This window comes from Amblyomma americanum, chromosome 4 (assembly GCF_052857255.1).
Source record: "Amblyomma americanum isolate KBUSLIRL-KWMA chromosome 4, ASM5285725v1, whole genome shotgun sequence".
Lineage (NCBI taxonomy): Eukaryota > Metazoa > Arthropoda > Arachnida > Ixodida > Ixodidae > Amblyomma > Amblyomma americanum.
Window position 1 is genome coordinate 198,074,944 of NC_135500.1, and position 14,960 is coordinate 198,089,903.

Below are 14,960 nucleotides of genomic sequence, written 5' to 3' on the forward strand. Positions count from 1 at the left end.
GAAGTACAACTTCCAATTTTGATGCGGATGAGAAAATGACCTTCAATGCCTCACAAGGTCAAACCGAACTTCACTGCGGAGCGGTATGGCCCAATCTATGGTAGTATGATCACGTGATCAATGACTACGACCATTAGGTGCCGACCTTGACCTTTGACCTTGATACTTGACCTTGACCTTTGACCTTGATACTTGACCTTGACCATTTACCTTGGCGTTTGATTTGAGACAGTGGAGACGATGCTTAACAGAGCTTTCGCTCGTATAACTAGGTTCAAGTCAAGTTGAATTCCAGCCATTTTTTTCAGCGCGTTTTTAGACTCTAAGCAGAGCAGGATATATCATGAACCCTGTAAAGTGTGTAAATGGGCACAGGGACGTATAATTTTGTAATAAAGCCTGAAAAAAGAAGACCCGTGTCATATCGAAGGAAATGACCAACCAATAGAAATTAAGGGTGTAACTCGAATCAAAGAACAAGGAATCCAGAAGCGGGTACCATTCTAACATACCACAACGATGTACAGGCGAGTTGATCATGATGAACATGGTATGCATGGCCATGCTGGATCTGGTGACTCTCGTTGGTGGCGCTGCAGTCTCTGGTTGTGCTTTATATGGATGGCAATCAAGCTTATGGACGGGCAGTAATGTTTATGAGTTAGAAAAAAAGTGAAGGTGAAGGCAGAAAGATTTTCTTATAACTCTTACTCATTCTCGTCTGTTAGTGGGTTTTTTTTTTGTCAGAACTAGTTGCTGTTCATAATGCAGAGAAACAGATTTGGTTTTAAATCTTCCCAGAAATCGGTGATTATTGCACTGTCGACAAAACAGGCTTCCTCGTCAATTTTGCAAGTTCAGCTACTCTGAAACTAGATATGCTGTTCATAACACCAGTATTTTCTAGGGATAACTGTTTCCAAAGCACTCCCGATTTATTAAGACCATCGCCATCAGTATAACCACGTCCACTGCAGGAGAAAAAGCCTCTCTAATATCCTTCCAACTAACCCTGTCCTGTGCCAGCTGCGGCAACCTTATTCTGGCAAACTTCCCAATCTCATCCGCCCAACCGAATTTCCGCCGCCCGCTGCTACGCTTGCCCTCTCTTGGAAACCACCCTGTTACCCTTAACGACTGTCGGTTATTTCGCCTTAGCGTTCCATGCCCTTCCCGTGGCCATTTCTTCTTGATTTCAATTAGGACGTGATTAACTCGCATTTGTTTCCTGCACCACTCTGCTCTCATTTCATTTCATTTCATTTTATTACCTTAAAGACCCCTCGCGGGGTATTACATAAGGGGTGGGATTAGCAGGAAAAGGCACAAAACAATGCCATTAGTGATCATGAACAAAAAATGTTGTTTAGATTGTTTGCAAATGATGAAGGACAGGTGATGTCGACGATGTGCTGGGGAAGGCCGTTCCAATCCTTCCTGCCTCTAAACATCGCATCTATTAGTGCGCAAGCGCTAGATACCTCGCTAGCGAAACAGCCTCGGAATAACTCGGGTAAGCTCGCAGGGGCGTCGCGATAGCTGCAGCCAATCGGCGGAAGCTCGGGTAAGCTCGAAGGAGAGCTATCCCGAGAACTCGCGTACAGGCCAAAGGAAGAGAGAGAGAGAGAGAGAGAGAGAGAGAGAGAGAGAGAGTTTATTGATAGGAAAGGCAGAGAGGTTGGCCTGAAAAATAAATATCTGGCCTATTACTCTGCTCTGGGGGGACGGGAAGAGGAGATAAAAGAAGGTCACGATGGGGGACGATGATGATGGGAGGAGGCAGATGAAAAACTACTTAAAAAAAAAACAAGGCACACTTTCTGACATCACAAACGCGAGACAAGGTCCGTGTCGCTCAAAAAGCGTGAGAGCGCTCGCGTTGCCTTTACAGTTCTAAAACTATCTGGCCAAGCGCCGAGGATCTAATCCTCAGAGAGGAGCGATGTGTCCATAGGCTTCAGAGCAGATGCGAGTATGAGTCTTTCACGTGCATACGCTGGACACGCCACTAAAACATGCTCTATAGTCTCTAGCACGCCACATGTGGTACATTCCGGGGAGTCCGCTTGTCCTATTAAGTGCAAGTATTTGCGCGTGAATGCCACGTTTAAACGTAGTCTACGGATAACGCATGCAATAGGGCGAGGTATTCCGCGAGGAACTGAAAAGGTCATCGTCGGATCTAGCCGTTTAAGGCGGATGTGGCGGGTGTCTGGCAGGGCCCGGTACCTAGTCGTCGCCCTCCTCATCAATTCCGAAAGGAGACAAGTTGTGTCCACCATATAGAACGGTACAGCTGTACGCAGGCCACTGCTGAAGGCGCTCCTTGCTTCAGCGTCGGCGGTCTCATTTCCATCGAGTCCGCAGTGTCCGGGGATCCACTGAAACACTATACGGTGGCCGTTTCTCTGAGCAAATGATACGAGACTATGGCCAAAGGAAGAAGACGGAGGCGCCAGTAACTTTCAGAAGGATGTACTGACCACATACCAGTGACTTCCAGAGGCCTAGCGACTCGCCCGCAAACATTATCATGCCTGCCACAAAACCTTAACTAAAGCCCACGAACACACTTGGCGGTGACTAAAGACAAAGGAGTACCCACAGCACACAAATTACTCGCACATTTACCTAGACAAGTCCACGGGTACATATAAGTTCGGTCCTCAGCCAGCCAACCTCACGCATATGCTCGGGGGATCGTCAAGCCAGCTGCAGCCTATGAGAGGAGGGTGAAAGATGCGAAGAATAAAGACAAGTGTAGTATGCCAACAACAACAACAACAACAACAACAACAACAACAACAACAACAACAACAACAACAACAACAACAACAACAACAACAACAACAACAACAACAACAACAACAACAACAACAACAACAACAACGACGACGACGACGACGACGACGACGACGACGGCGACAACAACAACAACAGCAACAACTGAGTAGGTTCTGAGACTGCCGAACAGAGGGAACGGCGACTGAAGTCACAGCAAGCAGCTCAGCCGGCTTATAGCGAGTTGAAAGCCGAGGAACGACTGCAAGAAAATTTGGGTGCAACTCGAAATTTCAAGCTTTTGAAAACTAAACAAAGATAAACAAAGATAAACAAGGACAAACGTGCTAGTGCGCCTAAGTCACGTTTAGCCTGATCAGGTAAATCGGGAAAATATCCATTTTCCTTTGATACCTCAATGCGGTATTCTCAGTTTAAGTTGCACTCTTTTCGTTAGCCTCCACATTTCTGCCTCATCAGTGAGCACCGGCAATATGCAGCTGTTATATGCTTGCCTCTTGAGGGATACTGGTAAACTGTCGTTCATGATCTGAGTGTGCCCGCCAAATGCACTCCGCCCCATTTTCATTTTAGTTATTTCATACTGTGGTACGGATCTCTGGTCACTACCTGGCTAGGCAGTCGTATTCCTTTACTATTTCCAACCCGCAGCTTCCTGTCGCTAACTGCTGCTCTATTCCTAGACTGTTGAATATTTGATTACTTTAGTGAACTGCATATTAATTCTTAGACCCGCCACCTTGCTATGCCTGCCTAGGCCCTTGACCATGCTTTTCAATTAGTTTCCTGAGTTACTTAGCAAGACAATGTCATCAGCGATCTATAGATTACTGTGGTGTTCTCCATTCACTTTTATTCCCAATTATTCCCAATGAACGAAATATCGTCTTATTATAACTATATCTTAATGCAGTAATCTTAGGGATGATATCGCAGTTAGGTCATTTTGCTTGCATGTAACGACCGAAATTAAAATCTGCAACATGCTTGCGTTTGACCTATATGTTCAGTTGCCAAAATCTTAAAAGATCACAGTGAAATACGAAAATAGTAAAAAGAATGCCATAAATATGTAAAATTATCAGAGAAATTAACTTGTTTGTCTGCAGGAAATAGGATTACTTTGAACAGGAAAGGTAGAAAAAAAGGCAATGCAAACAGTGTTCCAAAAGTCTTGAAAAACTCGTCTCATTTCATACACGAACTAAACTCTGGAAGGCCTGTAGGAAAAATATTACCCACAGCATTCATTTACAAAATTTGTTAACCCATAATTTTGGGGAAGTTAAGGGAAATCAAGCTTGAAAAATACAGTCACAAAAATCAAAGTATCGGCATGGGACAATCTTTTTACATTTATCGTTTGGGCAGAATCCTGACTCGCACAAACATCGTCATCAATGCTTCATAACTTGTCTCGAAAAAAAAAACTTTGAAAGTCACAATTGAATATTCATCTTCAGCACGACACATTCGTCTTTGTGCATGAATTGCACATATTTTTCCCAAAACAGACAAAAAACAAATAGCAATTCGGTTTACCACCGCCATAAGACAAAAAAAAATTGCACAGAGCAAGGATTGATTAAAGGAAATATTTTTTGGAAGTAGTGAAAGGGGGATAGTAAAAAGACCGGTGTGAAAATAGCAACGGGAGATTATCAATCAATACAGCGCGAGTTCTGTCAGTTGTTTATTTTCTTGTCCTCTTCTAGTTAATGCTGGCTGATTCCACCAACCACCAAAAGCTGAAAAAAAAAAAACGATGACTCTGCACTTGAGGACGAATTTCATTTGATTTTATTTGTTCTCAATCGCGGAAACTCATTACAGATGGGAGTAGTGGCCAAAAATACAAAAGCGTAAATGCGCGAAACCAAACACAAAAGAAAAAAAAAGCGTGGTGTTAATCTACAATAATAAGGGCAAAAGAGGTCGTAAAAAATAATACGCTAAATGGTGTCGTTAAAACTTTTTGTATAAATGAAACTCATAGTATGAAACTCATGGTTGGAGTCGCTATTTCAATGCAGAATTAGTGCAATGACTCAGTGTTTGTAGGCCATATCCAAAACCACCGCGGGAACTTTTGAAAGCCGGCATGCCGTTAGAGTATAACTTTCGGAGGACATTGCTTAACAGAGTTAGATAAGAAATGGGCTTGGGCAGGGCATGCAATGCGAAAGCAAGATAACCGCTGGTCCTTAAGGGTAACGGAGTGCATTCCAAGAGGCAAGCGTAGGAAGGGCCGGCAGAAAGTTAGGTGGACGAATGAGATTAAAACGTTTGCGGGCATAGGGTGGGCGTAGCTGGCAAATGACAGGTTTAATTGGAGAGGCATGGGAGAGGCCTTCGCCCTTCAGTGAGCGTAGTCAGGCTGATGATGATGATGATGAAGAAGTATATGCCGGTAGGCGTGGTACCTCTACAGAAGATTTCCACTGTCCAGGCTGATGAAGGAATACTACTACCAAAAAGGAAAAGAAAAGACGACAGTTTCCTTTATGGACATCAATGATGATGAGTTGCGTTGTAAATCGCTGCTAACCCATTACTTAATAGACTTGCAGGGCCCTGTCCTGTTGAAGTATTGTTCAATTCGGACTCTGAAACAAGAAATTGCATTCAAAACCATTAAAAATTGTTACAAGCACCCACCAAACGAAGTATACATAATAGTAAGAGACATCTATCAACGCCCCCGATAGCTGAGAGATTATACCACACGGCTGCGGCGTTATAAAAAAAGGTAAAATTCGAGCTCCTGTTCGCCATCCTTCTAGAGCAACAATTTATGATGTTTAAAACTTCACGGGAAATGGTAATGGCCTTCTAGTATGAACAATAAAATGGTTATGTTCACTGTTAAGTCGAAGTGCCAAAAAAGGCATATATGAGGCCAGTGAACAGCCAGCTTGATAGTAACAGATTTTAAGTTAAACAGCCACAGAACACAGAACTAAACATTTAAATTATTTATGGTTAACGAGCGAAAAAAAAAGACGAAGACGCTGAGAAGATGACGAAACTCGTTAGCAATGAATACGTACAAGCTAGCCCAACTCCTCACGTCAACGGGACATACATTATTGCTGCTAGTCGGTTTGATTAAACACCATCCTGCCGTCATCGTTCACTGAAGAAAGAACATGAAATACCGAACACAAAAAGCTGACCTAAGCTTTTCTGTGCCACATTTTTTTTACAAGAAGCATGCATTAAGGTATTAAAATATTAGATTCCTCGGTGTCTAACACAAAAGTTCATTAATAGAGGGAAAAAACCTCGGTGCTTTTTCTCCACGAATGAGTCGACTAGCGACGCATTCGCTTTGCATGAAAGAAGGGCACAGTGAATTTCCATGAACCAGCCTGTTTTACTCACCAAGAAAATAATAAACACTTGCTCCGGCGACCAACAACAACCAGATTAGCGTCACGGAAACAATTCCGAGTATCTTGCCGGCCGTCTTACCCCTTTTTATCCTGCAAAATAAGCGCAAGCATTCAAGTATTTTCACTGTACACTAGCACTGTCAGTACCATAGGTATAATCGCAAGCAAATTATAAAACGTAACATCTTCTTGTACACTTAGAAACAGTGACTGCAAGTTGAGTACATTGTTCCGTGCGGTCAAATGTTTAGGGGAATCCGCCAAGGCGGAGTAGAGTTGATATAAGGTAGTAATTACACATTGCCGTCCACCCAAGCACAGCCAAAGGCCTACAAAGAAAAGCTATACAGCTTTCTCAGAAACTTCGTACTTAAAGCAAAATTCGTCCTTGTCCGGGGTTCGAACGCGGTGAAGCGGTGGTCCCGGGTTCGAACCCCGGATCAGGACGAATTTTTCTTTAACTACGAAGTTTCTGGGAAAACTGTATAGCTTTCCTTTGTAACCGTCTTGTAGCGCTTGGGCGGACTCCAATGAGTAATTACTACCTTATATTGTTCCGTATGATTAACGCTTTGTATTTCGAAGCATTGCACTTCCCATTCGTTTTATTCTTAAAGCTGAAGTCTTTCTTTCACGCGCATTTCATTTCTAGACTCCCATTTCCTTCCTTCTACTCTGTTCGCGCAACTTCCAAGTATTATCAAGGAGATATAAAGGGAAAACCCTCTTTTCGAGCGGCTTGCAACCCGAGGAAGTAGCACTGCGTCTGATGAAGCAGGCATCAAGGAAAGTGGTGGGTCTCGGGGGCCTGATTTCTCTTCCGAGTTAACGCTCGCCAGACCCAGCTTGAACGTGAGCTGGATATCCCCGGCTTCGTTCAGGTGGAGGCCGCTTTGTATCTCTCACACGTCTCGTGCGGGCAATCAAACAGCGCCCGTCCCAAGAGCGGGCCCCGTGAGAACTTGTCCTTTTGCCGCGCGGCGCTCGTAAAAAGAAATACGACAGGTGAGGCGTTGGCAACACTGTGGCAAGTATTGTTTTAGCGCGATGCGTCACCCGCGCGTGTATTGGAGGCAGGAACGGGTTACCTAGCGAGACGTAACACGCAATTGTGAACGGAGGGCCAAAAAACAAAAAAAAACTAGGATACAGCTAACTAACGCGGCTGATGGTTGCTGATAGCTCTGAGTAAGGATGAATTTTAGCGCTTTAAATTTGTTGCTTGAAGGATGCATAAAGGTGTGCTTGATACCGAAAGAAAAAAAAAATCTGAACGGGACACTTGAACTTCGTCTTAAGGGCATGACGCAAATGTGTCAATCGGTTAATGTCCATGTATGCGGAATTGGTCATTTTTTGTTTTACATTCGTAAATCTCTGGGAGTCCTCATACCACTCCTGATGCAATTGCGCAGTGGTGCAGCGGTCAAGCGAAGCGCCACTGCCCTGAGATGGCAGGTGCTGTCACCGGTAGGGCTTGTGAAACCCAGGTTTCTATTTCCGAGGAGTCTCTCGGGACCAACAATTAATTTTAGTGCCACCTGCCACGTAGGGCAGCTTGTTCACGATCTTGTCGGTGGGTTGTCAGGTTGTGATGACGTCACCAAGTCTCGTGACCAAGGCGATCCACCTGCCCCCTAGCTTGCTGCTCTGGAGAGTTTTCGTAGATTTTTCGCTCACGGACAACGACGCCGACACTGATGCAAACAGCGACGACGACGCTGGCTTTTCTGAGATACAGGGTCCTTAACGCTATCGCGTTTAAAAAGAAAACCTGCTGTCTAATGCAAACGCATAAAAATGTTAAGTGAAAGAGTAGTTTAGTTTTATTCCCTGCGAACTGAACTTCCACCCTCCGAGCTTTGACCACAAAAAAAAAATGTTTGATGGAAGTAGATTAAAACAGCGGACTACTTTCGATTACATTCACTATGGCCAGCAGCATGATGTCGGAAGTCCGTGTGTGCCTTGGCACGTATGCTAATATATTTAGCTTTAACGTCGAACGCAAAAAGATCCAGTTTACTCCAAAGACATGGCGAGGAACCATACTTTATCCGTTCGTTTTCTGTTACATGTTCCGTTTGTCAAAAACCACCCCACGCATTACTTGTGTGGTTTTTCGATCAGTGTGTCTGATCCGCGGTTAGTATGTTCAAGACCATATTAATGCGATTATTAGAAGCCCCATGGGGCCAAAATGCGTTGTCGGTCATAACATTCGCCCATTGGCTGAACGGTAGTGACGTCATCAGACCGGAGCGTACCTATTGGCTGAATGGAAGTGACGTCACCAGACGGAAGTATTCCCATTGACTGGAGGGAAGTGCTGTCACCTGACCAGAAGGGACATCGCTTTCGGTAAAGGCATCAGCAACTGATAATACTGTCGCATTGCCAGTACGCAATGGAATCGAGTGTCTGCGAATATTTTTTTCATCAGGGTGTGGCTGAGGTTCGTGGAGTAATTAAAGATAAACCGAGCGGACACTGGTAAATAACATGAGAATATTAAAAGCAGCGATATATTATTATTTAAGATTAAACACCCATGCACCTACTGTAATATTCAATACGTATAGCGTGTTGCGAGGTTTCTGAATGTATTTATAAGTAACCTAAAATCACTCAGTCTATGTATCGAAATAACACTGCGTTAGCGGGCAGCAATTAAGCCTACGACTTCAGGGGCCCACCTAGATGCTTTATAGCAAGGTAGGTATATCTTGCAAATAGAACATTCATTGCGACGTCTGTGTTAGAAGCACTGCCAGACCTAAACCGAATTTTATCGACACGTCTGGATGAAGGAACAACCGACACGATTAGCTAATCTGGCTGCGGCCAAGGCTTTCGGATAAACGGCAGTGTTGCCTTCCCCGCCTTGCTTCGGAGGATTGCCGGATTACTGAAATCGAGCAGCTGTGTTCCGTGTTACGGCATCGCTTGTTCCCCAGAACACTCGTTTCTTTTCTTGTAAGGAAACATTTCCAGCGGCGCAATGGCAGTTCGAATGAGTAAATAGATTCAGGCTATTGGGCTCCACAAATTTCTCTCGTTAAAGAGGCAAGTTAAAAAGTCTGTCAAGCTGCAGCGCATAGAACCTGAAGATAAGCAACCCCTGCGCCATCCAGTTTTTGCGCCGCGTACTTAGCTATTGCGGGCTACTTATTCGCGTCCGCTTTTTTGTGCACCTTGAATGGGCATAGTTCTGTTTTTGCGTATGTACTGGTGCAGTCCGACCATCTCAACCCCTATCTTTGCAGCACGAGCAATTAGCGGTGACGTGAGCAGCCAGGCGCTCATTCGAAAGGCTCATTCGCAGCTTTCGGAATAGAGTGCCGGAAGGTATCGCTTTGCATTTGTAACCCCACAGTGCCGTATAGTGAAGACCCTGTCTGGTGGTGTTTCCGAAGGTCATCATATCCCTCTTCGACGTCGTCTTCAAATACAAGCACCGTGCCCCAAAAGATCGAAGTAATGCGCTGCAGATCTGGAGTCGCTCCAGTGTACAGAGGTGTCCCCTTCCTCTCTAGGCTCACCAGGAAAGCGGAACCTCCTCAATCCGGCTGTCCTGGGGTGGAGGAGAGTCCTGCATCGAGTCCAGCTCCACTTGCACCATGTCGGCGGGTCCCTCCCCCGAGGCTCTGAACACGCGCCTTGGCCTCATGAGCAGCACCTCGCCTGCGTAGTAGGGACCGAGCGGCGATCGGTGAGAATGCTGTATCACAGCGGCTCCACCACGAACGGAAACAGTCTGACAAAGCCCTTCGCTGCACGAACCAAAAAAAAAGAGAGAGCCAAGCTACACAGAGCCATGCAGTATTCAATCAATCAATCAATCAATCAATCAATCAATCAATCAATCAATCAATCAATCAATCAATCAATCAATCAATCAATCAATCAATCAATCAATCAATCAATCAATCAATCAATTTCTATCTCACAAAGATAAAAAACGAATATGAGGAAAGGAAAGGCGCAGTAACTGTTTCAACTCTCGACGGACGCCTCGCCACGCCCTGAGGGGAAGAGTGAAGGATGGAGTGAAATATGAAAGAGAGAAAGAATAGGCGCCGTTGTGGATGCTCCGGATTAATTTCGACTACCTGGGTTTCCTCACTGTGCACTGACATCGCAGAGCACGCGCACGACTCGAGTGTTTCGCCTCCATCGTTACGCGGTCGCTGCAGACCTGTATTTGATCCCGTGTCAACGGGCTCAGGAGCCGACTCCGCTAACCAGTGAGCTACCGCGGCGGGCTCACGAAAAAATTGGTTTTGTGGATATGAAAGGCACGGTTTCGCTCCTGGGGGTGGGGGGGAGAAAGTGCGAGTTATTTAAGATGGCTTTGCGCTCTTTGATTCCATCATTGTCTCCTTATTTATAGGCTCGACTTCGACCTCTACTTCCAAAGGATTTATGTGGCGAGGTAATGATACTTGCGCTTGCATGTGTAGCACATTTACTAAGAGTGCATCTTTATCTAGCCAGCATTCCCGCAGTTCGACATGCAGCGCACTCATATGATATTTAATGAGTGAGGCTCAGCCACAGCTAATAGGCCGATTAGCTAAGCGCTGGTTAAAGTTGCGTGAGAATCTTGGTTTGAATTCTGTTCAGCTACGCACAGTAGAATTTGCGGGGCAGATATGTAAGAAAAGAGAAATAGTCACGATAGAAATTGCTTTTCATAGAAATGGTCTCTGGGTCAGAAATCCACACTGCACTGAACATTAAAACAATGTTACAAAGAGCAATGTAATCTGCAATAATGATAAATGTCAGGTTGTAACGTAAGTTTAAAGTCCGAAATTAACAAATAACTTACATATTGTAGGATAGACATAAGCTCAACATTCCAGGTAAGCATTGTACTAATGCTGCGTTCAAAATTATATCGAATTTTAAAAATGAAAAAATATCGTTATGTTTAATTCTTAATCATTAGTTTAAATAGTGATGAAACTAAACATTATTCTAATTTATTATGAAAATTAAACGCATTACGGAAAAAAATAGTTAACCGGTGTGGACGATGCATGTGTCCAGGTGTGCCCATCTCTTGCTTCGGAGGGAGAAGCGGTGTCTAAAAAAGCTTGATATTTTAGTGGCGGCTTGGCAGCCGAAAAAACAAAATATTAGAGCGCGCATTCTAGCCGCCGAGCTCGCAGCATAGGCTGGAAGTTTCCGGGGATACGATGGGTGCAGCTGGCAAAGGACAGGGTTAATTCAGAGACATGGAAGTGGCCTTTGCCCGGCAGTGGTCGTAGTCAGGCTGATGATGGTGATGAAGAAGAAGAAAGGGAGAACAAAATTTTTATTCATCAACTTTCTCGTTTCTTGGAAACTTCACATTAGGCCTTGCGAATTGCTCAGCATGTACTTTCAGACGTCATCGGGTTAGGCATTTGCGTGGGAAATGCTGCGCCGCATGAGCCAGGTTGCTCACCAATGATGACGTCTCCGCTGCCTGTCCGCTGGAGGCGTCCTGCCCCCTCGCTGTGCTCGTCGTCTTTGAGTGACGTCACAGGCGACTCCCGTTCCGGGCGGTCCTGCGTCGGAGACATCGCTGAGCGCAGCTTGGAGCAGCTCCGGTGCAGCGGCGAGTGCAGCTCGATCGACACCGTGCTGCCCTTGGGCACCAGTCGAACCACAGGGTACGGCGCGCTGCTGGCCGGAAGGTTTCGACCCGGGCGCGTCCGGACGTCTGAATCTATATGCATACGGGACATAGGGATACCTTCGCGTCAGAGTCCAGCCGCATTCTTTCGCATGCCTCTCCAGAGAAAAGCCGCGATACTGTAGAATTTTTCAGTTTCAATTTTCAGTTGATTTTATTTCAGGCGCCTTAGCGTTTTGCCTCCATAAAAACGCAGCTGCCGCGGTCGGCTGCGTTTTTATGGAGGAAAAACGCTAAGGCGCCCGTGTGCTGTGCGATGTCAGTGCACGTTAAAGATCCCCAGGTGGTCGAAATTATTCCAGAGCCCTCCACTACGGCACCCCTTCCTTCTTTCACTCTCTCCTTTATCCCTTCTCTTACGACGTGGTTCAGGTGTCCAACGTTATATATGAGACAGATACTGCGCCATTTCCTTTCCCCAAAACCATTTGATAATTAATAACATATACATGGTAGGAATTCTTGGGAAAAATGCTTCTCGAGGCACATTGAAGTAGGGCAGTGGGAGTATGCAAACACGAGATAAAAATAATTGAACAGCAAAAATATCGCGTTCATACACGAGGATATGCAATATAAGACACGTAGCTAAGCGTTTCATATATTAGTACTGGAACAATGTAATCAGTAAGCGTCATACCATGGGATGTTCAGTACACATTACAGGTGCATGACAACAAACACTGCCTGAAATTTCAGTACCAAGTTAACACGTTCCCTTAGGATTGGAATGCAATTTAAGAACAGTTAAATAAATATACAGGTTGTTATGTTCGACACAGACAAATCGAATTAGGTCACTGATGAATTCATCTATGTTCAATCTGTGTGCGCACGAACTTAGCAGTCTCTTTTCATATGGAAATATGTTGACATTATAGAAGAGAGAGAATTCTGCGAGAATGCCTCATTGCTTTATAAGGCTATGCGGAACCGGGCATAGAAAAGCTCAACACCTGCATACTGGAGCCTCTAAAGAAGCGTGCAAAATGACACATGTCGCGAAGGAGAATGACCCAATGACCAACAATCTCTGGGACATCCCTGGGACGTTTGGAACGTCCCCCGGACGTCCAGTGCAGTTACAGTGCCCATTGGGAAGTAGGCTAACGTTTCGCAGCCTCCACAGTAACGCGCCCAACGAACATAACGGCAGTGTGCTTTCAAGAATTGGGTCAGCGCTTTTCACATGAAGCGCAGTTTGAACAGCACAGAAGGATATGCATCAAAAGACAAAACTTATGCGATTACGTTGGTAGCCATTTTCAAGCTTAAACTGGCATCAGTGATTTCTAATTTTCTTGAATTTAACCGTTGCTTCCGTGTGTGTCACTGATAATACCAGTACCTTACCCGAAGGCTCATCCACCAGACCATCTTCCTCAGCCATGTCCAGGAGCATCACGGACACTGCGTTGCGTTTCTTTCTGAGACAGGAGCCTCTCCCGCGCACTCCCAGAGACGCTTGACGCTAGGTCGGCGTCCAAAGCTTGGGCTGCGTTGTTGCGGTGGGCTGCGTCCTGCTCACAGGCGAACGTACGCGCCTTGCTTCGACTTCTTCGACCTCTTGTAGAGCGGCGCTGTCCACTTGGCGGCCCGCTCATGGCTATATTTTTTAAACGGGATTTATTGCCTCAGGGCATCAGTGATGGGCGAAGGTGTGATGAAAGATTAGTAATGATTGAATTAATGAAGAAAGGCTAGCTGATTTTATGAAGTCCAGTAGACAGCGATGGTATGGTCCCTGCGTCCAGGCAATACAGAAAGCAGGGTTGCGCGGTGAAAGACCCGCTACCTTCAGGTGCCGGATCCTTGTATTCTTGAGAGCAGGGCGGTCCCACAGTAAGTGGTGAATGTCGGCTATTAATTGCAGTAAGCAGGCATGCAGGCACGTGTGCACACTTTAAACTCACTCGTGATTGGTTGTTATCTAACGAATCGCAAATGCTATAGTTGCAACTTTAGCCTTAATGCCAAGTTTATTTCCTGCGCACATTTCTTCTCTGTTCGGCTGAGTGGGAAAAGAGAAATTATGCGTTTCAAATAAAAGAGTGAATGACGGAGGAGGAAGAGGAGGAAATACTCTCGACGACGAAAACAACCTGAGGACGTCATCATCATCATCATCATAGTCACCATCATCATCATCATCATAGTCACCACCACCACCACCACCACCACCACCACCACCACCACCACCACCATCATCATCATCATCATCATCATCAACGACAACAACAACAACAACAACAACAACAACAACAACAACAACAACAACAACAACAACAACAACAACAACAACAACAACAACAACAACAACAACAACAACAACAACAACAACAACAACAACAACAACAACAACAACAACAACAACAACAACAACAGAGGAATACTGTTGGCAGGATACTCCAGATGAGTAGCTCGCATGCGCTGCTACGGTTTTTCGTGTGCCGCAGAAAAAAACAAAAACATGCAGTTGTGCAATGACCTTCGGGGAAGAAAGACGAAACAGGTATTAAACAGTCCTGAAGGCATGAGATAAGCCATAGTACAGACCACTGGTGCTAGTATGACTCAGGTGGTCGAATGAAGATTAGTTGGATCTTCTGTCAAAACAATTTAGCCGTACGCGCTGGCATAATGTTGAGATTAGAGCGTGATTTCTAAGGTGTTTCCAACCAGAACTTGTACTGGTGGGAAGTTTTAGAATGACGAGTGTGCGCAGAGAACTTCAGGAGCAATCCTGAACGCGTGAAGATGTTTGACAAGCGGCGGTAAGCGAGCGGTGGTAATGTTTGTGCGTAGAAACAAAACACCACGCACAAAAAAAGGTGTGCGCAAGACAAATTCAATAAAAGCGGATACTAGAAATTAGTTGGTGTGGATAATAAAAAAAAAACCAAGGGCTCCTAGCAGGAGCCTTTGTCCTAGGTAATAAAGTTGGTTTTTCTTTCACAGCAGGCAATAGCGCTGGGACACAAGCTTTTCGCACTTAACGTGTCCTTCGCGCATTTAAGATGCCCGTTTTTTTAACACTCTGGTGTAAAGGAAATTTTTGCTGCGCTCTCCCAAGTAAC

General features: G+C 45.1%; 1 protein-coding gene across 1 annotated transcript; it reads right to left on the reverse strand.

Annotated features, from left to right (window-relative positions):
* Positions 1-5,280: 5,280 nt before the first annotated feature.
* On the reverse strand, positions 5,281-13,439 carry LOC144127501 (uncharacterized). The gene is made up of 5 exons (XM_077660493.1): positions 13,237-13,439; positions 11,653-11,916; positions 9,740-9,881; positions 6,187-6,287; positions 5,281-5,408 (listed from the first exon to the last, which is right to left on the reverse strand). The coding sequence occupies exons 1-5, from the start codon at positions 13,283-13,285 to the stop codon at positions 5,314-5,316; spliced, it is 651 nt and encodes a 216-aa protein (XP_077516619.1). The 5' UTR covers positions 13,286-13,439; the 3' UTR covers positions 5,281-5,313.
* Between the last annotated feature and the right edge of the window lie 1,521 nt (positions 13,440-14,960).